This window comes from Callithrix jacchus, chromosome 1, assembly GCF_049354715.1.
Source record: "Callithrix jacchus isolate 240 chromosome 1, calJac240_pri, whole genome shotgun sequence".
Lineage (NCBI taxonomy): Eukaryota > Metazoa > Chordata > Mammalia > Primates > Cebidae > Callithrix > Callithrix jacchus.
The window spans coordinates 210,838,651-210,864,688 of record NC_133502.1 but is presented as its reverse complement, the minus strand read 5'-3'; the positions used below and the strand labels follow the sequence as shown (position 1 = coordinate 210,864,688).

At 48.5% G+C, this 26,038-nt stretch overlaps 1 protein-coding gene and 1 long non-coding RNA gene across 40 annotated transcripts in view; one reads left to right on the top strand and one right to left on the bottom strand.

The window, feature by feature from the left end:
- Window positions 1-26,038, top strand: part of CLTCL1 (clathrin heavy chain like 1) — a 104,446-nt gene that overhangs the window by 65,671 nt on the left and 12,737 nt on the right. For 19 of the 35 annotated variants that reach the window (XR_013523518.1, XR_008475022.2, XM_054241694.2 and 16 more), the window contains 8 exons: window positions 1,928-2,073; window positions 10,513-10,696; window positions 12,044-12,236; window positions 12,840-12,997; window positions 17,716-17,880; window positions 19,200-19,307; window positions 22,300-22,467; window positions 22,541-22,690. Coding sequence is in view for 24 of the 35 variants with exons in the window: in XM_054241694.2 (XP_054097669.2) it covers window positions 1,928-2,073; window positions 10,513-10,696; window positions 12,044-12,236; window positions 12,840-12,997; window positions 17,716-17,880; window positions 19,200-19,307; window positions 22,300-22,467; window positions 22,541-22,690 (1,272 nt within the window). In the remaining 11 variants the exon portion in view is untranslated. Of the gene's footprint in view, window positions 1-1,927; window positions 2,074-10,512; window positions 10,697-12,043; window positions 12,237-12,839; window positions 12,998-17,715; window positions 17,881-19,199; window positions 19,308-22,183; window positions 22,468-22,540; window positions 22,691-26,038 lie in introns of all 35 variants that reach the window. The other 16 variants (XR_013523525.1, XR_013523526.1, XM_078341524.1 and 13 more) reach the window with 3 other exon arrangements.
- The window catches only part of LOC108593822 (uncharacterized), a 41,630-nt gene continuing 39,472 nt past the window's right edge, over window positions 23,881-26,038 (bottom strand). For 4 of the 5 annotated variants that reach the window (XR_013523623.1, XR_013523613.1, XR_013523620.1 and 1 more), the window contains 2 exons: window positions 25,572-25,692; window positions 24,518-25,092 (listed from right to left, as the gene is read on the bottom strand). This is a non-coding gene — a long non-coding RNA (uncharacterized LOC108593822). Of the gene's footprint in view, window positions 24,495-24,517; window positions 25,093-25,571; window positions 25,693-26,038 lie in introns of those variants that run through there. The other variant, XR_013523612.1, reaches the window with a different exon arrangement.

Genomic DNA, 26,038 nt, shown 5'->3' with positions numbered 1-26,038 from the left:
CACAGCCCTGTGGAAGAGCCTACCCTCCCATCACAGCCTCACAGACATACGCAGATAGTGCCTCAGCACTGTCCCTAGGTGCTGGGCATACTGTTTAAGGGTGGGCCAAGACAATTGTTGGAACAAAACCCTCACCCAACAAGTGGCTTCAGCCCTGAGCATAGGACCAGTTAAAACTCCTACCTCCCTCATCCATAGTGCCAACCTGCTGGACCATGCTTTCAGCTTAAGGGCTGGATTTGACCTTTATCTCTATGAGTTTTATCTTCTGGTTTTCTGACCAGTGTTTCCTCAAGTCTGTGCCACTATTTTTTTAAATAAATTTTTGTTTTGAAGTACTTTGAGATTTATGGAAGGCCATGTTGTTTTGAATCTCTATCAGCTTTGGACTTTTACCCATCCAAATCTAATAAAAATATTAAACAACACAAGATCGTACTAGGGATCTACCTCCAGGTTCCCAGACATCAGCATTTCTCCAGGTATAAGTCCAGTCACCTGGTACACCTTGAAGGTGACTTCATGTTGGCACTGGGGAAGGGCCACTTTAACACTGTACCATACCAGAGCCAGCGGGGGCCTCTTGTCTTCCTGTTTCTGGGTGGAGCTGCTGGTCTTTCATTATCTCTACTGTAATTGAATATCTGTAGCCACCTCCTGGTGGGAAATCCAACTGCAATGCTCCTCTAATCAGAGCACGTAATGACAGAGGGAGGCTGCTTTTAGTGTCTGGAGTAGAACCTCTTGAAAAGTTCACTGAGAGCAGTGTCCTCAGGCAACCTTAGGTGGGGCATCCTGTTTTCACTCAAACAGGATAGTAGAAATTTATTTTTGCCCTTAAAACAACCTGTGTGTTTACTTTAAATCGCTCTAAGGTTTTCAAGAATTGACAGAAGTCACTGTAGGAAGCGTGCCTCCTCCTTTGGATGGACTTCTTGTGCTGTGTCCTGGTGCCCCTTTCCCTCAAGCATACCCTTTTGGTTCCTCAGCTGCTGTGAGAGCTCCTGTTCTCAAACTCTTCCACCTGCTTGTTGCGGTTATTACAAACTCCACAGAGGTAGAATTTTGGCATCTCATGGTACCACTGAGTCACAAAGACCACCAGGAGGGTGGACTAGACTGATCTTGATTCTAGGTTCCTTTAAAACCCCTCAAGATTGCTAGGTGAAAGTTCATGGTCAGAGGGCTATGTTAGCCATGAAAGCCCTTCCGGAGCCGCCTCTTTCCTCTCATTGATACGTGGCTGTTGCCTACCCCTGAGGAGAACCAGAAACGTGGCAAAAATGTTAGATCCTTGAAGTCACTGAAGGTGGCTGGTACAAAGTGCAAAGACAACAGTGCTGGCATTCCAAACTGCTGTCACATGGGAAATGTACTCTTTGGAAAACTGTCTTTCTACCCTATTTGTAAGTGTTTTTGTTGGTAAGACACCTGTAATTGGATGAGGGGTGGCACAGCCAGTCTTTTGTTGGTCTTTCCTTCAGATTGTGGCTCTGAGTGACATCCTGTGTGAAGGCATTGGCTCCTCAGCTCTGGTTGTGGACTGCCACAACCACACTCTGCTAGTAAGAGGCTACTGGAAGCCCCTTCACTAGAGAAGTGGAGCCATGTTTGCTATGAATAGTGTCTTTAAAAGACAAATCTAAAAGGAGATACGCATTTCAAATGCCGAGTGCACTGGTCATTGGAGCAGAGTAAGAGTCTAGCTCATCTAATGTGAGAGAAAAACTAATTGTCAAAATAGAGCAACCTGAGAATTTCCTGAAATTGACTTTGAAAACCCTTCTTTTTCTACTTTAAGAAGTTCCCCATTTTCTCTGTGTCTGTTCCAGATCGTCTTGGAGGAGTCCTTCCATTCTGTTTAGATTCAGAGATACAGTCTTGAATTGAACTTAATCAAGTTCTTTCAAATGCTTTTTAAAACCAGGTGGTACAGACAGCATTGTCAGAAACACGGGATCCTGAAGAGGTTTCCGTCACTGTCAAAGCCTTTATGACAGCTGACCTGCCTCATGAACTGATTGAATTGCTGGAGAAGATAGTTCTGGATAACTCTGTCTTCAGCGAGCACAGGTGAGGCTGTGCCGGGGTAGCTGTGGAAGCAGTCAGATTCAAACATCTGCTTGTCACTCACCTTCTGTTACAATCTCATACCGCTTTACCCATCCAGCCTGCCCATTGGCTGGTCCCCAGACATGCCAGTCTTCTTACCACCTCCTCTATCTCAATCCAGCCCTTCCCTTACTTAGCTCCTTCCTGTTTCAGAGCCCAGCCTCAGTTTCACATTTTCCAGGGGCTGGCACTCCTCTTACTTCTGTGGCCCACACTGGCCTTTAACACAATTCCTAGAGAAGGGGAGCTGGCATTTTATGAAGGCCTCATGTGGCCCAAGGATGTGTTGAACTCTTCAAATCATAGTGAACAAAGCTTGGAGAAAGGTGGCAGGAAAACCATATCTGGGCATGTATCAGGGAAGACTTGCCAGAAGTATAATGTAGAAGCCAGATGAGCAGGAGCTGTGTCAGGGGCAGCAGCACAGGCCAGCATCATCGAGGTGGGAGTGCATGCTTCCGCATGGGCCGGCATCATCGAGGTCAGAGTGCATGCTTCCGCATGGGCTGGCACTGAGGTGGGAGTGCATGCTGCTTCCGCATGGGCTGGCATCATCAAGGCGGGAGTGCATGCTTCCACATGGACCGGCATCATTGAGGTGGGAGTGCGTGCTTCCACATGGGCCGGCATCATCGAGGTGGGAGTGCGTGCTTCCTCATGGACCGGCATCATCGAGGTCAGAGTGCATGCTTCCACATGGGCCGGCATCATCGAGGTGGGAATGCATGCTTCCACATGGGCCGGCATCATCGAGGTGGGAGTGCGTGCTTCCGCATGGGCTGGCATCATTGAGGTGGGAGTGCATGCTTCCGCATGGGTCAGCATCATTGAGGTGGGAGTGCATGCTTCCTCATGGACCGGCATCATTGAGGTGGGAGTGCGTGCTTCCGCATGGGTCAGCATCATTGAGGTGGGAGTGTATGCTTCCGCATGGGCCGGCATCATCGAGGTGGGAGTGCATGCTTCCACATGGGCCGGCATCATCGAGGTGGGAGTGCATGCTTCCTCATGGACCGGCATCATTGAGGTGGGAGTGCGTGCTTCCACATGGGCTGGCATCATCGAGGTGGGAGTGCATGCTTCTGCATGGGCCGGCATCATCGAGGTCAGAGTGCATGCTTCCACATGGGCCGGCATGATCGAGGTGGGAGTGCATGCTTCCTCATGGACCGGCATCATTGAGGTGGGAGTGCGTGCTTCCACATGGGCTGGCATCATCGAGGTGGGAGTGCATGCTTCCTCATGGACCGGCATCATTGAGGTGGGAGTGCGTGCTTCCACATGGGCCGGCATCATCGAGGTGGGAGTGCATGCTTCCTCATGGACCGGCATCATTGAGGTGGGAGTGCGTGCTTCCACATGGGCTGGCATCATCGAGGTGGGAGTGCATGCTTCTGCATGGGCCGGCATCATCGAGGTCAGAGTGCATGCTTCCACATGAGCTGGCACTATAGAGGTGGGAGTGCATGCTGCTTTCGCATGGGCAGGCACCATAGAAGTAAGAGGACATGCTTCCGCGTGGGCTGGCCACCTGGGGTTCCTCTCCACTTCAAAATTCACCATCAGAGATTCTGTGTCAGATTCTAATCTACTCTCGTCATAAGTGGAGCTATAAAGATTAAATTGTGAGATTTATTTTGTAGGCCAGAAAGGCTATCAAGGGCTGTGGTATTAGAGAGAGGAATTTGTGTGTGTGTGTTTACAGTTGGAGGTGCTAGATGGTAATGATACATGGAATGTGAAATTATATTTTGATGGAATCATACACCCTGACTAATGACGGGATGCCAGGGTTAAGGTACTTGCGGTGGGTAGGATAGTCTGTCTTGCTGTCTGACCAACCTCCTTTGACAGTTGTTAGCTTTTGGGTATTTCCAGGCACTTACAGGTGGCTGCAGCTCTGCTGTCTTCTTGAGTACTTGCCTCTCAGACATGCAGGGGACCTCAAGTTCTTTCTTCTTTCTGTGACAGTTTGACCAGACATAGTTTTAAGTGTAGGTAAAAGTAGCCTTGGCTGGGTGTGGTGACTCATGCCTGTAATCCCAGCACTTTGGGAGGCCAAGGCTGGCAGATCAGTTGAGGTCAGGAGTTCAAGACCAGCCTGGCCAACATGATGAAACCCTGTCTCTGCTAAAAATAACAAACATTTTGCTGGGCATGATGGCAAGTGCCTGTAATGCCACCTACTTGGCAGGCTGAGGCAGGAGAATCACTTGAACCCAAGAGGTGGAGGTTGTAGAGAGCTGAGATCATGCCATTGCACTCCAGCCTGGGCGACAGAGCAGGACTCCATCTCAAAAAAAAAAAAGCCTTGGTTGGTGGTATGGCAGACTAGCTATCTAGAGACATGGACAGATCCAATTACTGTAAAAACTTACAAGGTAGAATGAATTATATAATCTTTAAAAATGAACCAATGAACTAGTAAGTAAATAAAAAGTCTGAGATTAAATAATAATAATAATGAGAGCAGGAACCGAGAGAAGAACATAATCTGACTTTTGCCAACCCTTATTGAACTCAGGCTGATTCTCACACCCTACGGGACACAAGAGAACAGGAGACAAAACCTAAGGGCCTAGGCTGGGCGCTGTGGTTCATGCCTGTAATTCCAGCACTTTGGGAGGCCGAGGCAGGTGAATTACCTGAGGTCAGGAGTTCAAGGCCAGCCTGGCCAACATGGTTGAAACCCTGTCTCTACTAAAAATGAACATTAGCCAGGCACGGTGGCGCATGCCTGTAGTCCCAGCTACTCCAGAGGCTGAAGCAGGAGAATCACTTGAACCCGGAAGGTGGAGGTTGCAGTGAGCTGAGATCATGCCACTGCACTCCAGCCTGGGTAACAAAGTGAAACTCTGTCTCAGGAAAAAAAAAAGAAAAAACAAAGGACCTACAAAAGGTATGACATCTACTCCTAAATGGAAAGATAACTAAGAATATGCCAGTATCGCCTAGCCCTTTGCTGAGAGACCAGCCAAAATAAGTGTCTTTGAACAAATGTGCTAAATTTATAAGGACAAAATTGGCCCTGTTAAGCTAGTCCTCTTATGAGGTTTAGCACACATTCATGTTAACCAGCAAAGTGCTAAAAATCCTCAGGTCAGGAATTTAACTGTAAACTGATCGCCATCAGATTGCAGCCTCAGATCTCTGCCAGAAACCCACCTTCTAGCAAGGCTTCAAAGAATTCCAGCAGGTAGCATTCCAAGAAATAATGAGCTTGTACCTATAAACATTGTCAGAATGCATAAGGAAATAAGGCACCATGAGTGAGAGCCAGCAATGTAGTGGAATCAGACCTGCAGAAACTGTTTTTAAACACACAATGTAAAAAACATTAGGCTGGGCACAGTGGCTCATGCCTGTAATCCCAGCACTTTGGGAGGCCGAGGCGGGTGGATTACCTGAGGTCAGGACTTCGAGACCAGCCTGGCCAACATAGTGAAACCCCGTCTCTACTAAAAATATAAAAATTAGCCTGACGTGGTGGCATACTCCTGTAATCCCAGCTATTCAGGAGGCTGAGGCAGGAGAATTGCTTGAGCCCAGGAGGTAGATGTTGTGGTGAGCTGAGATTGTGCCACTGCTCTTCAGCCTGGGCAACCGAGCGAGACTCTGTCTCAAAAAAAGAGAAAAATCATATTTTTAAATATCAAACAAATCAAGCAGATTTTTAAAGTATCAGGTAACTTTGATGAACACATTTTATCTATATACAATAATATATACTATATACTATATAATATATATGATAAAATAATAAAATAGGGCATCTCTCAAACTATGAAAAGATTTATGTATAAAAGGCAAAATATATTATTTTAGAGTTTATATTTGGAAGTATATATGTATTTCCTAATAAATTCTTAGGCCAGTCACAGAAACCATAAACCTTTAGTGAAAAACCATTAAGACTGTATCAAACGTAAGCACTGTATCATAAAGAAGATGGAAAAATGAGAAGCTACAAATGGGGAGAAGATACTTGCAACACAACCAACAAAAAATTAGTAGGGAAAAGATGTAATAGAAGAAAAACACAAGCAACCCAATGAGAAATCAAGCAGAGCACTTGAATAGCTGAGAGGAAGAACAGCTTGTGAACCTAAGGCAAGAATTCAGCCTCATCGGCCACTAAAGAGGCATAGAGTGAGGCCACGTGCAGCATCCCTTTGTTACTCCTGCCAGAGCAGCAGGAACTCCACTCTCCTAATCAGTGCTGATGAGGATGTTGAGCAGCTGGGCTTCTTATGCGCCCCTGCTGGGAATGTGCGTTACATTTGGAAAACAGTTTGGTGATAGAAGATGCACACAGCCAGCATTTTCCTCCCTTCCTTACAAGCCCTAACGGAACTCAGCTCATTTGTATGAGGAGATGTGCAGGGATACTCAAGGCAGCACTATATCCAATAGCAAAACTCTAAGAGCAAGCCAGATAACCATCAGTAAGTAGGTTGTGGTACAGTAATGCAGTAGAAATGAACACTATACAGTTGCATGGATGACTCTTAGCACCTAACTTTAAAATTCTTTTTAAAAAATCACCATACAGGCCAGCTGCGGTGGATTACACTTGTAATCCTAGAACTTTGGGAGGCCAAGGCAGACAGATCACAAAGTCAGGAGTTTGAGACCAGCCTAACCAACATGGTGAAACCCCGTCTCTACTGAAAATACAAAAATTAGCCAGGCGTGGTGGCATGTGCCTATAATCCCAGCTACTCAGGTGGCTGAGGCAGGAAAATCGCTTGAACCTGGGAGGCAGAGGTTGCAGTGAGCCGAGATCACGCCATTACACTCCAGCCTGGGTGACAGAGCCAGACTCTGTCTCAAAAAAAAAAAAAAAAAAAAAAAAATCACCATAGTCAAAATGACCTTCTGGAAGTGGACAGGGAATGCAGTGCTAGGAATCTTAACACATGTATAGATGTGTAGAATTACCACAGTCGGGATACAAACAATTCCATCGCCCTCTAACAGTCCCTTGTGCTAGCTACCATGTAAATTATACATTCCCTTAAACCTCAACCCCCAACCCTGGCTACCTCCCACCGCACTAATTTTGCATTTTCAAGAATGTGGTATAAATGGAGTCACATGGTATAGACTCTTGCGATGGGCTGCTTTCACCCAGCATGACGATGCCTTTGAGAGTCATCCAAGTGGGTGAGTGCATCAGCAGTGCGTTCTCTTTTATCACGGGATCATGGGCAGTTATACAAATGAACCACAGTTTATCTCTTCACCCACTGAAGGACATTTGGGTTGTTTTCAGTTTCAGGTGATTATGAATAGGTCTGCTGTGAACATTTCTGTCCAGATTTTTGTTTGAACATGCCCAGTCACGTGGTATATGTGCTGTTTAAGAAACTGCCTGTTGTTTTCCAGAATGGCTGTGCCATTTGGCATTCCCGCCAGCGATATGTGAGAGTTCATCTTTATCAGCTCTTGGTCTATTGGTCTTTTTTATCTTAGCCAGTGTCATAATGTATAGCGATATGCCATTGTGGTTTCAATTGGCATTGCCCTAATGGCTAATGATGATAAACAACTTTTCATGTGCTTAGTTACCGTCCATGTATCCTCTTTGGTGAAGTGTCTCTTGAAATCTGTTGCCTGTTTTTTAATTGGGTTGTTTGGTTTTTTTTGTTGAGTTTTCAGAGTTCTTTGTATATTCTGGATACAAGTCCTTTGTTGGACATGTAATTGCCATATTTTTTCTCATTCTGTAGATTTTCTTAATAGTGTAATTCACAGAACAAAAGTTATAATTTTGATAAAGTCCAATTCATAAACTTCTATGGGTTGTGCTTTGGTGTTAGGAACTCTCTTACTATTCCCAGGTCACACAGATTTTCTATTATTTCCTTCTAAAAGTTTCATATTTTTTCATTTTACATTTACATTCATTATCCAATAAAGTGTGACGTTTTGGGTGAGGTTATCTTTGCCTATGAATGTCCAGTTTATTCCCAGCATTATTTGTTAAAAATACTCTTTCTCCATTGAATTGCTTTTGCATCTCTGTAAAAAATCAATTGGGCTAGATAGTGTGATTCTTCCACCTTTATTCCTTTTTTCTTTCTTAGTTTTTTTTTTTTTTTGAGATGGGGTCTCCCTGTCACCGAGGCTGAAGTGCAGTGGCATGAACACAGCTCACTGCAGCCTCAGCCTCCTCAAGCTGTCCTCCCATCTCAGCCTCCTGAATAGTTGCAGGTGTGCACTGCCAGGCCTGGCTAATTTTTTTTTTTTTTTTTTTGGTAGAGAACAGGGTCTTACCATATTTCCCAGGCTAGTCTCAAATCTCTAGGCTCGAGAAGTCCTCCCACCTTGGCCTCCCAAAATGCTGGGATTACAGGTGTTGGCCACCATGCCTAGGCTCAACTTGATTCTTTTTCAAAATTCTTTTAGCTATTCTAGTCCTTTGCCTATCTGTATACATTTCAGAATTCTCTTGTATGTATGTACAAGAAAATCTGCTGGGACTGGAATTATATGAAATCTATGGACCAAGTTAGGGAGAATTGGTATTTTTCCTGTGTTGACTGTATGAAAGCAATATGTCTCTTCATTTATTTAGAGCTTTGATTTCTTTCATCACCACTTTAGAGTTTGTACAGATTTTATTAGATTTATACTCATTTCATATTTTTGGAAGTATTTTAAATGGATTTTTTTTGTTTACAGTTGTACATTGCAAAAATTGTCAGTATATAGAAATACCATTATTTTTTGTGTGTTGACCTTGTATTGTACAACTTTGCTAAACTCATTTATCATAGAATTTTTTTGTAGATTTCTTGAGTTTTTTTAATCAATCATGTTGGCTGCAAATTGGGATGGTTTTATTTCTTCCTTATCTAGTGCTTTTTGTTTCCATGTGGCCTAAACTCCTTGACCAGGACCTCCAGAACAAATAGAAGTGTTGAGAGTGGACATCCCTGCCTTGTTCCTGACCCTCAGGGAAAGTGCCCAGTCTCTGTCACTCCTGATGTTGGCGGTGGGCTTTTTGTAGATGTCCTTTCTCAGGTTGAGGACGTCTCCTTCTATTTCTGGTTGAGAGTTTTTCTCATTAACAGGTGTTGGATTTTGTCAGATGCTTTTTCTGAATCATTTGATAATTATGTAGTATTTCTTTTTTAGATTCTTGATATGTGGTGTGTTACACTGATTTTTTTCCACATTTTTGAATTGCGTAAAGGAAAAGTTTTGCAAGAATACATCTACTATAATTAAAGCAAAGGCAAGTTCAAGAACATGCAAAGCAGCCCAATGTGGTGGCTCACACCTGTAATCCCAGCACTTTGGGAGGGCAAGGTGGGAGGATCACTTGAGGCCAGGAGTTTGAGACTAGCCTGGGCAACATAGGAAGACCCCACTACTCTCAAAATTTTTTTTTGTTTGGGACAGAGTCTCTGTCGCCCAGGCTGGAATGCAGTGGCGCCATCTTGGCTCACTGCAACTTTTGACTCCCTGGTTCAAGCGATTCTCCTGCCTCAGCCTCCCGAGTAGCTAGGATTACAGGCATGCACTACCACATCCAGCTATTTTTTCTATTTTTAGTAGAGACCAGGTTTCACCATTTTTGGCCAGGATGGTCTCGATCTCCTGACCTCGTGATCCACCTGCCTCAGCTTCCTAAAGTGCTGGGATTACAGGCGTGAGCCACCGCACCGGGCCTCAAAATGTTTTAAAAGTTAAAAAAAAAAAAAAGAACAAGTGGCCAGGCATGGTGGCTCACGCCTGTAATCCCAACACTTTGGGAGGCCGAGGCGGGTGGATCATGAGGTCAAGAGACTGAAACCATCGTAGCCAACATGGTGGAATTCCATCTCTACTAAAAATACAAAAATTAGCTGGGTGTGGTGGTGTGTACCTGTAGTCTCAGCTACTCAGGAGGCTGAGGCAAAAGAATTGCTTGAACCCAGGAGGAGGAGGTTGCAGTGAGCTGAGATCACACTACTGCACTCCAGCCTGGTGATGGAGTGAAACTCTTGTCTCAAAAAAAAAAAAAAAAAGAACAAGCAAAGCTACCTATACAGCTTTGGAATACAGTAAATGTGATAAAGCTGTAATGAATTGCAAAGAAAGCACAGGTAGGAAAATAGGTACCTCTACAACAGGAGACAGACTGGGCTCTGAAAAGTCCCAGCAGACCTCCCTGTGATTTGATTGGCATGTTCTGATTCTCTTACCTGTGCTTTCCCAAGACTTTGCTATATTGTTTCTTTTGAGACCGCAGATACTTCACAAATACTCTGTTGTGTTTACTTTAACAGTCAGGTGCGTGTATAATAATTACTTTCTAAAACCGGGGGTCTGGGGCAACCTGACCTGCCGAAAAAGGCTTTCTGCAGGCTTCATTCCTGGGATGCCATGCTGACCACCCTCTCTCCTCAGGAATCTACAGAATCTGCTGATCCTGACTGCCATCAAGGCAGACCGCACACGGGTCATGGAGTACATCAGCCGCCTGGACAATTATGACGCACTGGACATCGCAAGCATCGCTATCAGCAGCGCGCTGTATGAGGAGGCCTTCGCAGTCTTCTGCAAGTTTGATGTGAACGCCTCAGCAGTCCAGGTGGGCTGCTGAGTGCAAGGGTGTTGGACCTAGCACCCTCTGCCACACCATGAGTGTGCCCTGCAAGCCCTTGTCCTCTCCAAGGGTGTCACACCCTCTGGTTGTCCAGTGCATCTCTTCCTGCTCTTCTCTGCTCCTCACCAGCAACTCGTCTTCCTAGCCTGCTGGCCCCTTGCCTTGACCTTCTCTGTGGGTGCTCCTTCCATCAACTGTTAGTCAGTCTGCCCCTTCCCAGTCACTCCCCAGCACTCCCCCAGACTTAGGTACCTGACTCAACGTCATGTGGTCAGCTCTGTGACACAAACGTTTGATTTTCAGAGGCACTCACACCTGACCCTCAACAACAACCGTTCCAGCCCTCTGCAGCATGCTACTCAGCCCCCACACTCCCCATGCCCCCATCTCCTCAGCAGCAACTTTGCAGGATCCGAGGTCGGGTTCCCAGAGCAGGCCCTCCAGCCTTCCCTGCCTGCCCTCCGCTTCCCCAAGAACTCTTCTTTAAACTGTATCCCTTTCTTCCCAGGCTATAGCCTTTTCTGGTTTTATTTCCAAATCAGCTGTAAACCACAGGACATCTCACTGGAACTGCCCTCCTACCTGTTCTATTTCTTTCCTTGCCTCTTCCTTTACCGTATTTCTATACCTGCTGTGAAACCCCTGATTTAGGAGCCCTCCTTTTGTGCCCCCTGATGGTCGATGGCTTTGCTTTGAGACAGACCAGGTCATCATATTGAGGGGCAGCTGATGCTGCCACCACCTCCACTACTATGTAGTGGTGGCCCTCACTGCTGCACAACCTGCCAGGTCAAGCACAACCAGCAAGCCTGTTTCTGTTGGGTGAGCCATCTTATTCCCCACGGCAATTCTTGTGAACTCTTCTACAGTTTTTTTTTTTTTTAAGATGGGGTTTCACCATGATGGCCAGGCTGGTCTTGAACTCCTGACCTCAGGTGATCCACCCACCTCAGCCTCCCAATGTGCTAGGATTACGGGCGTGAGCCACCGCGCCCTGCTCTTCTACAGTTTCTATTGCACTGTCTTTCCTCCCAAGGTTAGAAGCAAGTCCCAAGTTCTACTCCTGGCCCAGAAAGCTTAGCCTGGCTATCTCCATCTCTGTGCCATTTTGTTAGAGTGTCTCTTCTTTGTTCGGCATCCCAGTTGTCATATAATGGCTCTCGTCTCTCCCCTCAGCCCATCCATCTGAGAAATACTTAGTGCCTGATTGCTCCTGACTGAACTTCAGTGGTCATGCAGCTTTCAGCAGAACATGGAACCAAACAAAAATGTGTCTGCTTTTTGGAGCTAACTAGGTGTTGCAGAGAATGCAAGTCTTCTCATAACCCCTAGGTCCTGATTGAGCACATTGGAAACCTGGACCGGGCATATGAGTTTGCGGAGAGATGCAATGAGCCTGCTGTGTGGAGTCAGCTGGCCCGAGCCCAGCTCCAGAAAGACTTAGTGAAGGAAGCCATCGAGTCCTATATCAGAGGGGATGACCCTTCCTCTTACCTGGAAGTTGTTCAGGCAGCCAGCAGGAGCAGTAAGTGAATCCCCTCTCCCAGGGGCTCTGCATCTCACTGATGCAAAACCTGGCTGAAGCAAGAGGTTGAAGAGATTCTCACAGATCTCTGCGTAGGATGTATCCACAGATATCAGAGGGCACATCTTCGTGAACATTTCCTATAAGAGTCTGAGATAAGCATTATTCTGTTACTGACACTGGCTCTTTAGTTGACTACTGTCCTCCTTTACAAGGTGAGGTTATTTAAGCACACCAGATGCTGCCACTGTAGTAATTATCAAGTCAGTGACTTAGGCCCAGATTCCCAGGGATCTTCTGGTGCTTCAGGCTGATGGTGGCACCGACCTCTCTTATGTCCAGAACAAGCATTCTGTCTCCTGGCAAAGTCTTTTCTCAGGGAGGCGGTCTGAGTGTGGCTCTGCCCCTGCCCTCTTCCCTTCTGAGCTAGGGATCTGCCTAGTGGGCATAGCCAAGACCTCCTAGACATTATCTGGAGTCTGAGTTTCCAGTAAGACGTAACGGGAGGGTAAATATGTCTGGCTGAGGACAGAATGGGAGGAATTGAGCCCTTGTTTAAAGTAATCAGCTCTGGGTTAACCTGTCTTTGTTTTCTGTCTTTAGACAACTGGGAGGATCTGGTTAAATTTCTGCAGATGGCTAGGAAAAAGGGTCGTGAGTCCCATATAGAGACTGAACTTATTTTTGCCTTGGCTAAAACAAGCCGTCTTTCTGAGCTAGAAGATTATATTAATGGACCCAACAATGCCCACATCCAGCAGGTAGGCCATGCCCCCTGGCTACTGCCCCCTGACTGTTCACTGCCAGTCAGATTTAGGACCAGGGATGTTCCTCAGAGCAGCAGTTCCCAGCCATTTTGGCCCCAGGGACCGGTTTTGTCAAAGACAGTATTTCCACAGACAGGTGAGGGGGTGGTTTGGGGATGATTCAAGTGCATTGCATTTATTGTCCACTTTATTTCTCCTATTACTACATTGTAATATATATATAATGACATGCTTATACAACTCACCGTAATGTAGACGCAATGGGAGCTGAGTTTATTTTCCGGCAAGTAGGTGGTCCCATAATGGGAGTGATGGGAGACAGTAATAGATCAGCAGACATTAGGTTTTCATAAAAAGCAGGCAACCTAGATCACTCGCATGTGCAGTTCCCAATTGGGTTTGCACTGCCAGGAGAATCTAATGCAGCTGCTGATCTGACAGGAGGCAGAGCTCAGGCGGCAATGTGAGCAATGGGGAGCAGCTGTAAACACAGATGAAGCTTCACTCGCTTGCCTGCGACTCACCTCCTGCTAAGGGGCTCAGTTCCTGATAGGCCACAGACCAGCAGCATTCTGTGGCATGGGGGTTGGGGGCCCCTGCCTTAGTGTGATGCAGATAAAGGTGGTGAGAAGCAAGCCACACTAGCAAGTAAGTAACCTGTTGCTATTATTTGTATGGAAATTGAGACTCATGGAATTTTGACATGTACACATCAGAATGATTCTCCTAGAAGAGATTAAGTTTACTTACAGGAAAACAAATTAATTGAGTCGGAGTTAATAATCTGGATGCATAAAATATATGTTGAAAATTAATAGGCCGGGCATGGTGGCTCTCACCTGTAATCCCAGCACTTTGGGAGGATAAGGCGGACATATCACCTGAGGTCAGGAGTTTGCAACCAGCCTGGTCAACATGGCAAAATCCCATCTCTACTAAAAATACCAAAATTCTCTGGGCCTGGTGGCGTGTGCCTGTAGTCCTAGCTACTCCAGAGGCTGAGGCAGGAGAATCGCTTGAACACGGGAGGTGGAGGTTTCAGTAAGTGGGGGTTGCACCGCTGTACTCCAGCCTGGGCGATAGAGTGAGACTCCATCTCAAAAAGAAAATTAATAGCTTTTGTTTATGTCACCAATAATCATACAACATAATGGAGGAGAAAACATTCCTTTTTTAATAGGAATAAATCCAAAATGTTTAAAACTTAACCATAAATAAAAGATCTAAATAATTTTGAAGTCTGCCATGTCTATAAAATGTTACCCCTGGAAAACATGGTAAAGAGACATGAAGAGATGATGGAATGTGTTGTAACTCTATATTAATTATAAGTACACTCTTCTTGGAGGAATGTACACAACTTATTGAAATAAATAACAACTAAGTGGACCAGGTGCAGTAGTTCATGCCTGCAATCCCAGCACTTTGGGAGGCTGAGGTAGGAGGATCTCTTGGGCCTAGGAGTTCAAGACCAGCCTGGGCAACATAATGAGAACCCCATCTCTCAAAAGGAAAAAGAAAAAAAATAACAACAAAGTGAACTTTGAGCTTTTTATTTCAAAATAAATTCCAAGTAGTTGTTGGGGCTGGGCATGGTGGCTCATGTCTGTTATCCCAACTCTGGGAGATAGAGGTGGGAGGATCACTTGAGCCCAGGAGTTCAAGACCAGCCTGGGCAACATAGTGAGACCCCTATTTCTACAAAAAACTAAAAAATATTAGCCAAGTATGAGGTATGTCTTGTAGTTACAGCTACTTGGAAGGCTGAAGTAGGAAGATCACTTAAGCTCAGGAGGTCAAGGCTGCAACGAGCTGTGATTGGGGCACTGGACTCCAGCCTAAGCAACAGAGTGAGACCCTGTCTTTAAAAAACAAACAATAAAAAGAAAACAAAGGGGTATAGGGCCTGTAATCCCTGCACTTGGGGAGGCCAAGGCAGATGGATTACTTGAGGTCAGGAGTTCAAGACCAGCCCAGGCAAAATGGAGAAACCCCATCTCTACCAAAAATACAAAAATTAAGCAGGCATGATGACGCATCCCGTGGTCCCAGCTGTTTGGGAGACTGGGGTGGGAGAATCACTGGAGCTTGAGGCTGCAGTGAGCCGTGATCATGCCACTCCACTCCAACCTGGGTGACAGAGTGAGATCCTGTCTCAAAAAAAAAAATTGCTGGAAATTAGGTTTAAGTTCTGAAAGGTGTTAAAAGTTCATCACGTAATTCTGTAACCAAGTAAAATTCCAGATGAAACAATTAAAGGTAAAACTTGAGACAGGGTTCAGCTGTTACAGACACACAGATACCCTCTGAGAACTATGCTCTGATGGGAAGTGTGGAAACAGGCTTACAGCCCCCAGGTAAGTTGAGGACAAGAGCAAGTTGGATTCATCTTGTTTTATTTTATTATTTATTTATTTTTGAGATGGAGTTTCACTCTTGTCACCCAGGCTAGAGTGCAATGGTGCCATCTCAGCTCACTGTAACCTCCGTCTCCCAGATTCAAGCCATTCTTCGGCCTCAGTCTCCTGAGTAGCTGTGATTACAGGCACTTGCCACCACGCTCAGCTAGTTTTTCTATTTGTAGTAGAGATGGGCTTTCACCATGTTGTCCAAGCTAGTCTCGAACTCCTGACCTCAAGTGATCCACCTGCCTGAGCCTCTCAAAGTGCTTGGATTACAGGCATGAGCCACCGTGCCCGGCAAGTTTTGTTTTATTTTTAAACTAGAGAAAAGAACAGTGGTTAATCTAGCTTGTCAGAGTGGATGAGTGCAGAAGGTGATGCTGATGCAGGGATCTGCTGAAACCCTGACATGGAGCATGTGGAGAGAGAGTCACGGGCATCCATGGAGCAGACCTTGGTGGCATAGGAAGGACATCCATGGACTCTGTGCTATGAAAGGCTGGCTCTCCTGATTGTTTGTTTTCTCAGGAAAAGCATGGTAGGACAGAAGTGTAGGGGTGGTGCAAGAGGTGCCATGGATGATGGAAGTAGGGTAGTGAAGGAGATGTCATGGATGACGGAAGTAAGGGTTAGAAGTAAGGGTTAGAGGGGAGGTGCTGTGGATGACAGGAGGAGGGGTGGTAGGAGAGGTGCTCTGGATGACAGAAGTAGTGGGGATGTGGGAAGTGCCATGGACAATGGAAGTAGGACTAGTAGGGGAGAGGCCTTGGATGACAGAAGTAAGGGTGGTGGGGGAGGTACCATGGATGATGAAAGTAGGGGTGGTGGGGGAGGTGCCATGGATGACGGAAGTAGGGGTGGTGGGGGAGGTGCCATGGATGACGGAAGTAGGGGTGGTGGGGGAGGTGCCATGGATGACGGAAGTAGGGGTGGTGGGGGAGGTGCCATGGATGACGGAAGTAGGGGTGGTGGGGGAGGTGCCATGGATGACGGAAGTAGGGGTGGTGGGGGAGGTACCATGGATGATGAAAGTAGGGGTGGTGGGGGAGGTGCCATGGATGACTGAAGTAGGGGTGGTGGGGGAGGTGCCATGGATGACGGAAGTAGGGGTGGTGGGGGAGGTGCCATGGATGACGGAAGTAGGGGTGGTGGGGGAGGTGCCATGGATGACGGAAGTAGGGGTGGTGGGGAGGTGCCATGGATGACGGAAGTAGGGGTGGTGGGGGAGGTGCCATGGATGACGGAAGTAGGGGTGGTGGGGGAGGTGCCATGGATGACGGAAGTAGGGGTGGTGGGGGAGGTGCCATGGATGACGGAAGTAGGGGTGGTGGGGGAGGTGCCATGGATGACGGAAGTAGGGGTGGTGGGGGAGGTGCCATGGATGACGGAAGTAGGCGTGGTGGGGGAGGTGCCATGGACGATGGAAGTAGGACTGGTAGGGGAGAGGCCATGGATGACAGAAGTAGGATGGGTAGCGTTGCCACCCCATCTGATGTTAGCCTTCATGAATTTAGAGAGACTCATCAGCATGCTTGGGTTCTGCTGTCTGTGTTTAGCAGCCACAGGTGTGGGTTAGGCAGAGAACTAGCTGTGAGCAGGACTGAGAACAATCAGTATAGTCAAGGGTGAGTGCCGGGAGCTGTCCAGCATGATCTGGAGCCGCCAGCTGGGGCAAGGGCAAGTTGGGCATGGACAGGGCTGTGGGAATTCAGTCTAGTCACTGGACTAATGGAGTTGAGGTGCTCAGGATGGTGAGCTAGGTGGCATTAGGCATACTAGGTACTTGTGACAGGTTCCCAGGCCTGGCAGCCCTCTTCTGAGGTATAAGGTATGGCTATGGTAGTGCCTTGTTGTGCACAGAACAAGGTCCCCAGAGCATAGGAAGTCAAATCAATTTCCAGAGAGTAAGATTTGTAAATGGCATCAGGAACTAGGGCTGCTGAGTGACACAAGATTGGTTGTCAATGGTTTTTATTGGGGAGGAAGGGCTACGGCCTGGATGCAGCAAGGAGCACACCTCCTCAGCCCAAGCCCAGTGGGGTGCAGATGTGGTAGGTGACAGCCAGGGCCTGAGAGGTGCCAGAATGCAGGGTTACGTAGGAGCAGGCAGGTAGAAGTGCCCCTTGAGGTGGAGGAGGGTGGCCAGCGACTGGGAAGCCAAAGCCAACTTCATCTGGTCACGGGTGTGATCAGAAAGATTACCACCCTAGCAAACAGAAAACTACCTCTGCCATCTAGGAACTTAAAAGCAACTCTGAAGAAATCTTCTCATTGAAGAGTGTCTCAGTTGAGCTACCCTATTATCCGTAGGCTGGAGACCGCTGTTACGAGGAGGGAATGTACGAGGCTGCCGAGCTGCTCTATAGCAATGTTTCTAACTTTGCTCGCCTGGCTTCCACCTTGGTTCGCCTCAGTCAGTATCAGGCAGCAGTGGACAACAGCTGCAAGGCCAACAGCACCCGGACGTGGAAGGAGGTGAGCTGCGGGCGTCTGCAGAAGGCAGAGTGTGCTCTGGACAGGTGTGCTCTCCATGTCCCTTGTGTTCTGCTCTGTATTCTTCTGCCATGTGGGATGAGCCTGGGTGCCAGTCTCTTGCCCAGGCAGGGGTCTGAACCCTTGGGATTCTCAGAGCCTCTAAGCTAGTGTTTGTAGTTGGAACAGAGGCCCCGGAGAACCCCATGTCAGACCAGTTTGCTCCCAGAGGCAGCCTTAGTAGCATAGAATTATCAGTATTCTAAGTATTTTCTAACACTTTTTAATCGTGTATTTGCATAATCAGTGTAAATTTACATTATTGGTCCTTTGTGGCAAATTGGTAAATTGTCTCAAGGCTCTCTGATAATATCAGAATCATCTTTAGGTAGAAAAAACTGAAGACATATGCAAAACAGCATTAATAAAAGCTTAAGATTAGCCTAAAGGTCCAATGCCAAGGCCTTTGTTAATGTATGCATTACAACTCTACCCTGCTGTTCAAAATGAATAGGCAGGGTTGCAGGAAAAGATGTTGCCAATATTATGCAAGGATTATGTCATCATGCAGAATGTATGATATAATTCCACTGTGCGTACGTGAGATACGTCAGGGTGCTGGTGTACATATCACACACAGCAAACAGTGGGCCAAAGATTAGATCTCAAGTTAATGACACTGGCTTACGTGGTTATTTGCTGTTTATCTGCATGTTCTGCTTTCTCTACCTTGGGAACACGTGCTGTGTATAGAAGCTGGAGGAAGTAGGGAAACTGCACGCACACCAGCTCTGTGGTGCGGGGTTGGTCTTGTTAACCTTCTCAGGAAGCGCAGAGAAGGGCCTCTCTGCACAGGAGAATTCTGCACTTCTCAAGGCTTGTTATCATTAAGTATTCATACGGTACAGTGCAGAAAACAAAAGTAGTCTAAAAAAGATTTAAAGCAAGTTCTGCCATGAAAACAACACTCAGATGAGATGCACTCTGACGATTATTGTTTTTTAGCCTTCCTTTTCAAACCCCAAACCTGAAATTCCAGTATGACTTTCTTGCCACCTGAGCAAAACTCAGGGCCTAGGAAGTAATGCACAAACGTTTTTTCTGTGGTCTCAAGCACCCCCTTGGCCTGCAGATTATAAATGTCATTATTTTTTCTCCCCATCTTGTACAGTTCATCTTAGAGTTAGCTACTTGTTCAGAATCCAACTTAAAACACCCCACTGGCTGGTATTTCTGCATTTGTAGCTGTGTCCCTTGTAAGTCAGCTGCTGTGGTGCTATGTCCTGTCTTAGGGACCCTCACACTGATACTCCATCCCCTAGGTGTGCTTTGCCTGCGTGGATGGACAGGAGTTTCCTCTCGCTCAGCTGTGTGGTCTTCACATCGTCATTCATGCAGATGAGCTGGAGGAGCTGATATGCTATTACCAGGTAATGACATGCTCTCTGCTGGTAATGCAGATGACAAGTGATGCCTAAACACTGCATACAAAGGCACGGTCATCCCTTTAGCATGTGACCGTCACAGTGCTGCATCTGCAGATACAAAGCATGACCTCTGAGAGGAAGATTCATGTACTAGATAAGTTTGATTGTCTTGTTGGCAATCCTCGACCTCATGGCTGGCTGGAATTTTGTGTTTTTAAAGCTCTCTCCATTCTCCTGTGTTATTGGGCCTTTAGAAGCCAGTCAGTGGCTTGCATCATGGGAACAACCCTTGGATAACTTGCTGAGAACACTGGGCTGCTGGTGGCAGAGCTCTAGACCGTAGCCTAGTTCCCACATGTGCAGTCCCAGGGAGTGTGTTTATCAAGTGCCTTAGGGACAAAGGCACTTGTGCAAGAAAGGGAAGGACCTTTGGAAGGGTGGGGCCTTGTGTGTTCATGCTGTAGGTAGGCTCTCTTGAGTGGTTGGTAGACAGTGATTTGTGTGTTTAGGGACCTGGGTTTCCACCTGTGGGATTCCTAGAGCACATGACACACCAGGTGTGGTTAGTCAAGGCAGACGAAGATGGGATGCAGATCTGCTCAGCAGTGTCATCATGGCCATGGAAGTTGAGCGCCAACCCCCTCACTACGTGAGACGTCGTCTGGAGGGGCTCACACTAGCCCCACAGTGTCCAGTTATCAGGCTGGGTGTGATGGATTTTTCAATGAGAAACACTTTCCTACCCCCAGAGGTGCCTGAGAAATGAATTGGAAAGCCAACGGGGAGGGTAATCAAGTAGTCCAGTGCTGACAGAAGAACAATGTAGTCAGCAAATATTTGATGTCTACTATGTGCTGGGCATTATTCTCAATAATCTATTCAGTGGGCAAAACAGAAAAGTCTCTGTGTAATTGAGTTGGCCTTCAGCAAGGCTGGCAGGCAAGCAACAAAGCTAACGAATAACTATATCGTGTGTCTGACGGTGATGAGTTAGAGAGGAAAATGGAGCCGGTTTGAGGGCATGGGAGGGCTGGGTAGTTCCATAAAGGAGCGGTCGAGGTAGCACCAATTGAGGGGGTGACATTTGAGCAAAAACCTGAAAAAAATGGAAGGATTTGGTCACAAGGACATTTGAGGGAAGGGTCAGTGCCAGGCAGAGTCCTGAGGCGGGAATGTGCAGTGTATTCCAGGAAGGGGCTGGAGCCAGAGATGGGGCCGGGAGGCTAACAGAGGGCCGGATCTCAGGCCGATAGGAAGGACACAGGCTGTACTTGGGATGGGTGCAGGGCTGTCGGGTAAAAGGATCATGGTGGCTCATGTGGTGGGTCCACATACTTGAGGAGTAGGGACAGGAGCTGGGAGAGCGGCTAGAGGCTCTTGCAGTGGTCTAGGCGAGAAGGGACAGTGACTCTGACTAAGGGTGGTAGTGACAGGGTCAGAGGTGATCAGGCCGTCAGGATTGGGTGTATGCTTTGAATGAGCAGCCACCTTGATATGCTAATTCACTGTTGTGGAGAGAGAGAGAAAAGCTCTGGTTTTTGCTTGAACGAGTAGAATACAGAGTTATCACCAGTGGACGAGGGGAAGACTGAAGGTACAGCGTGGAAGGGAAGGACAGGAATTACTTTTTGGACACATGGTGCTAAGTCACCGGATGCTGAGGTGGGAACATCATGTAGGCAATTGGAGACACTTCCGGAGCTCCACAGAGGAGCCCAGCTAGAGCAGTGAACTGGGAGTTGCTGACACGTAGATGATCCGGTCTGTCTCTTCATCTTCACTCATCCCTCGGGGACTGCCCAAGAGGGGTAGGCTGAGGAGGAGAGCAGGAGCAGCCAGTGCAGTGGGAAGAAAACCCAGAGAGTGTGCCGGCTTCTGGATGCACTGGGGAGGAGGGAGTGGTCAGCAGGGCCAGGGCCTGCTGCTAGGCAGACAGCAGGATGGCAGGGCCAGGGGGCTGCCCGTGACGTGGAGCTTGGGGCAGTCGCAGCCTGATGGTGGCTGGAGAGGAATGGGAACAGTTGTTTTGAGGAGTTTTTGCTACAAACGGAAGTAGAAAAAATGGGATGGTAGCTGGCAGGGCCATGGGGTCGAGAGGAAGTGTTTAGGACAAGAGGATTAGCGGGATGTTTGCTGCACCCAGCTGTGGAGAGAGAAGATAAGGCAGAAGAGAAATGAGGAGTCACCAGAGCAATGGCCTTGGTAGGCGAGCCGGTGGGATGGAGCTGCAGGTCAGGCAGCTTCTAGACAGGAGCACAGGTGGCGTGTCTATAGCTGATTGGGGGGTGCGGATGTTGCCAGCAGACAAGTTCGCCATGGAGAAAGAAATGAGGTTAGCCTGAGTGAAGGGGGCACAGAAGGGTGTCCTCATTTGGAAAACGAGAGGTGTGAGGCACTCCTCTAGGTTGGGCCCTCTCTGCCAGGGGTGTGGGCATGAAAGGGAGAGGGTCTCATTGCTGGGTGTTTCTCTGGGGTTTCTGCATGCTGAGCAGGGCATAACCAGACATCTGGTCTTGTCCAGGGAGTGTGACAGAGGGGCGTGGGGCTGAATGCAAGGGGCCGGCCATCATAATTAGGGACACAGTGAAACAACAGTGGCGTGGCATCGTGAGTGGAGTGGAAGGCTTCTTGGAGCCAGGATCTCAGTCATGAGCTGTGGCAAGGGATTAAAACCAATCATCCTCAGACACCGTTACACCCACTCCCTTTTCTTTGTTTTTCTATTTCTTTTCATAAAAGTGGCAGTACTAACCTGTACTCACTAACCTTGAAGATTGTAGTGAAGTGTGCTACTGGTAACTGCCAGATGATCCAGTAATTCGCTAAGTGAACGGCATGGTTTGTAGCACAGCACGTACACGTGTTTCCTTCACACATAGCTCCTCAGGATCATTCCCAGTTACCAGCACGGTCCCTGCAGTGTGGGCATGCGCTGGAGGGTGGCTGCGGGACGCGTGGGATCGCTCTGCCCCACATGTGGCTGTTGGTCTGCCAGGATCGTGGCTACTTTGAGGAGCTGATCTTGCTGCTGGAAGCGGCTCTGGGCTTGGAGCAGGCCCACATGGGCATGTTCACAGAACTGGCCATCCTCTACTCCAAATTCAAGCCACAGAAGATGCTGGAGCACCTGGAGCTCTTCTGGTCCCGTGTCAACATCCCAAAGGTACTGTGTGCTCCTTGCAGTCTGGCGGCTGTGGCCACATGCGGCACAAGATGACTCTGGCCTCCCTGTCCAGGTGCTGAAGGCTGCAGAGCAGGCACACCTGTGGGCTGAGCTGGTGTTCCTCTATGACAAGTACGAGGAGTACGACAGTGCTGTGCTCACCATGATGAGCCACCCTACTGAGGCCTGGAAGGGGGGTCAGTTCAAGGACATCATTGCCAAGGCAAGAGGGGACACAGAGCACCGGCTTCTGCCAGGCCCTATTCTGGGTGTGGGGAATGGTCAGGTGGGAGTGGATTGAGTGCCAGTATGCCCCCATGCTGTGTGTGTGTCACTTGTGTGAGTCTACCACCCTCTGGGCAAGTGGTGGTAGTTCCATCTGTGAAGGAAACTGACACTTAGCAAGAGCAGGTGACCCATCCAGGGCCTCATAGCTAAGCTGTGGGCAGGGTCAGGCCAGCATGCAGCTGTGGCCCTACAGCCCTGCAGCCCTGCCTGCCCCTCCCACCACACTATGCCCTCATGGCCAGGCCTCAGTTTGCTCTTCCTTCTGCCCTATCAGCTCAGGGCTCCCAGCCCCACTTCCCATGGTTGCTTTTCAACATCGGACTGTTTTTTAAATTCATGTCTCTTCCTACAAAATTGCCAGCCCTAGAAGAAGAGTTGCAGGCACCTGTGAGAGGCACAGTAAACACTCCTAGTGGGTGAAGGAGCCCAAGCCTGCTGGGACCTTTGGCCCTACCTGTCTGGGAGTGGGCCTCCATCCTGTAGCCTCCCTGGGCTAAACCAGGACCTGAGTTCCTCTGCCAGCTGCCACACTTTTGGGTGGTGTTGGGTTTGGGTGCCATGGTCAAGTGAGCCTTTGTTATTTTGTTTCTGGTCTCTTAGAGAGTTCACCCTCAGGACTCACCTCTCTCCAGCACTCTATGTGACTTCGGTGAAGGGGCCGGAATTCTCTATCCTCAGCCCCCATCCCTTTGCATTGGGTATCTGCACTTTGTGCCATGGTCCTTGAGTGACTAACTTGTCACTGTCCGCTGTGACTGGAGCAGCAAAGCAGTGAGCTGTGGCCTCTCTCATGCACCTTCTTTTCCACATGTGGCTACTGAGGGTGGCCATGAGTGGCAGGTGGGCTGCAGGGTGAGGCCTTCAGCCTCTGCCTTTCCTGGGAACTATTTGAAGGACCTCAGTGTTGATCACCAGGCCACACACCAGAGCTTCTTGTTGGAGGACATCCATATTACTGGGCATGGTGGGGCGTGAAGGTGGGGGCCTTTTGATGGGGCGTCTCACCCTGAGTGGAGTCTGCAGGTTGCTGGAGGGAGTGCAGCCAGATCACACCTTACCGTGGCCTGGCACGTATGGCTGGTGCTTTGTAGATATGTCTGTGTGCTGGAAAATCCATACTTAATCAATCCTGTGTGTACTTTATTCACATTTTAACTCCTGTGATACAAGGGTGTTTTTAAAAATTGCTGAGCCATGGTGGAAGTGGCCATGATTTTGTTTCTTAGTGGCATATAAAATAATAGCAGGACAGCTGAGACTCGCTGTGTGGGAGAACAGCATCTCTCATCTGCTGCCTGCAGGGCATTTCCTTGTGTGACTCATGATGCTTCTACTACACACTGCCATGTGGGAGACAGACACTGTCAACTCAGGTGTGAAGGGGACAGGAGGACACTCATCGGTGCAGGGGCCAGTCCGATGGGTGACAGCCAGTGTTTTTGGGGCACACAATAACAGGTGCTTTGGAATCCACTTAGCCATAGAGCTGGGTCACAGGCTAGGCAGCGGCAGCCTGAGCAGGGGGCCTTGTTAACTCAGACAGGGGGTACCCCAGCTCAGCCATTCGCTGTCTCTCTCCATGTGGGTTAGGGGTATCACTGCTGTGAACCTCGTTATCCCATCAATACAATGGACCTCATGTTTCCCCCTGGCCCAGTGGACTATGGCAGGTGCCTGGCATCCAGTGGGTGCTTCCTGTGGGTCATGCAGCTCCGCACACCAGCCGGCCAACCTGAAGCCTGTGATAAAATGTGAGCTTCAGTTTTCTCTCTTTTTAAATTTTATTTATTTATTTAAGACGCAGTCTCACTCTGTCACCCAGGTTGGAGTGCAGTGGCACAATCTAGATTCACTGCAACCTCCGCCTCCTGGGTTCAAGTGATTCTCCTGCTTCAGCCTTCTGAGTAGCTGGAACTACAAGCACATGCCACCATACCTGGCTAAATTTTGTAGTTTTAGTAGAAACAGGGTTTCACTGTGTTGGCCAGGCTCATCTCTAACTCCTGACCTCGGGTGATCCGCCCACCTTGGCCTCCCAAAGTGCTGGGATTACAGGCATGAGCCACCACTCCTGGCCTTCAGTTTTCTCTTCTATAAAACAGGGATACTACCATGTCTTCTGGGGTGCTAGTTGACCATGCTAGTGGGCACGGGCCTGCCAGTGCTCCACGTCCTGGCACATGGCTGGTAGGCTCTCCCCATACTGTCTCCAAGCTTGGATCTGGAGGACTCTCCAGAGGGCCCCCGATTCCTCTTGTGGTGCAGAGGACTCCAGACCCCAGCAGCTTAACCCAGCAGAGATGTGTGTATCCCTCGAAGGCCTCAGCACCAGAGGAACTAGGTGGGAACATGACAATTGTGCTCCACCTTAAACGGTGTTCCGGCCATGCTGCATGGACCCGTTTAAAAGGCCCAGAGCACACATCGTCCCAGGTGTCCCACAAGAGAAGCCAGGACTGCTGGTGCCCCACTTCAAGTCTGCCCACTCACATGATGCCCCGCAAGAACCTCAGTGAAATGGGCTTGTCCTTAGATGGTTCCTCTCCTTCCAGGGAGGCCCAAGGAGCCTTGCAGTTGGTAGGGAAGCAGGTGGTGCTTTGAGGTGACTCACTGCAGAAGGTGAGCTTGGGTCCCTACCCGCCCCCTCAGCCCCACATCACACCCTGACTGCCCTTCTTTTTGTTAGATGTCTGGTTGAGACCCTCTGAGCTGGCCCTGCTGCTGCCGAGTAAAGGGCCAGCCTGGAAGGCTGACAGTTCCTAGAGCTCTGACATGAGTGGACCCACGGTGGCCTGTGGCTGAGTCTGGGGGCTCACCAGTGCCGCAGGTGAAGCTTTGTGATGAGGCCAGGTCACCATTCTGCTCTGCATCCATGGCGGTGGGTACTAAGGACCTTGCTGCCTGTCTGGGTCAGAATCTCTAGTGACTGTGAGTGCTCTAGAACAAAAGGGCAAAAGAAGGAGAAAGCAGAGACCCTGAAGTGGCCGGTAAGCCATAGAGGGGCCGCGACGGCACTCTGCGTCTGCCTCGTAGTCAGAAGACCTCACCGGGCCCCACATTTTTGCCAGGTGACCCAAACTTAGCGGTGCCAGAGGCTCCAATGGTGAGCACCCTAGGCTCCCAGCATGGCTTTAGCTCTAGCCATGTCCTGCGCATACCCCAGGGCCCTGCACACTCACACAGACACACTTACCACCACTGGCTTGGTTCATGGCCTTCTTGCTGGCATGTTCCCTGAACAGCAGAGCTGTGTGCAGACCCTGGACATGGATGCCACAGTCAA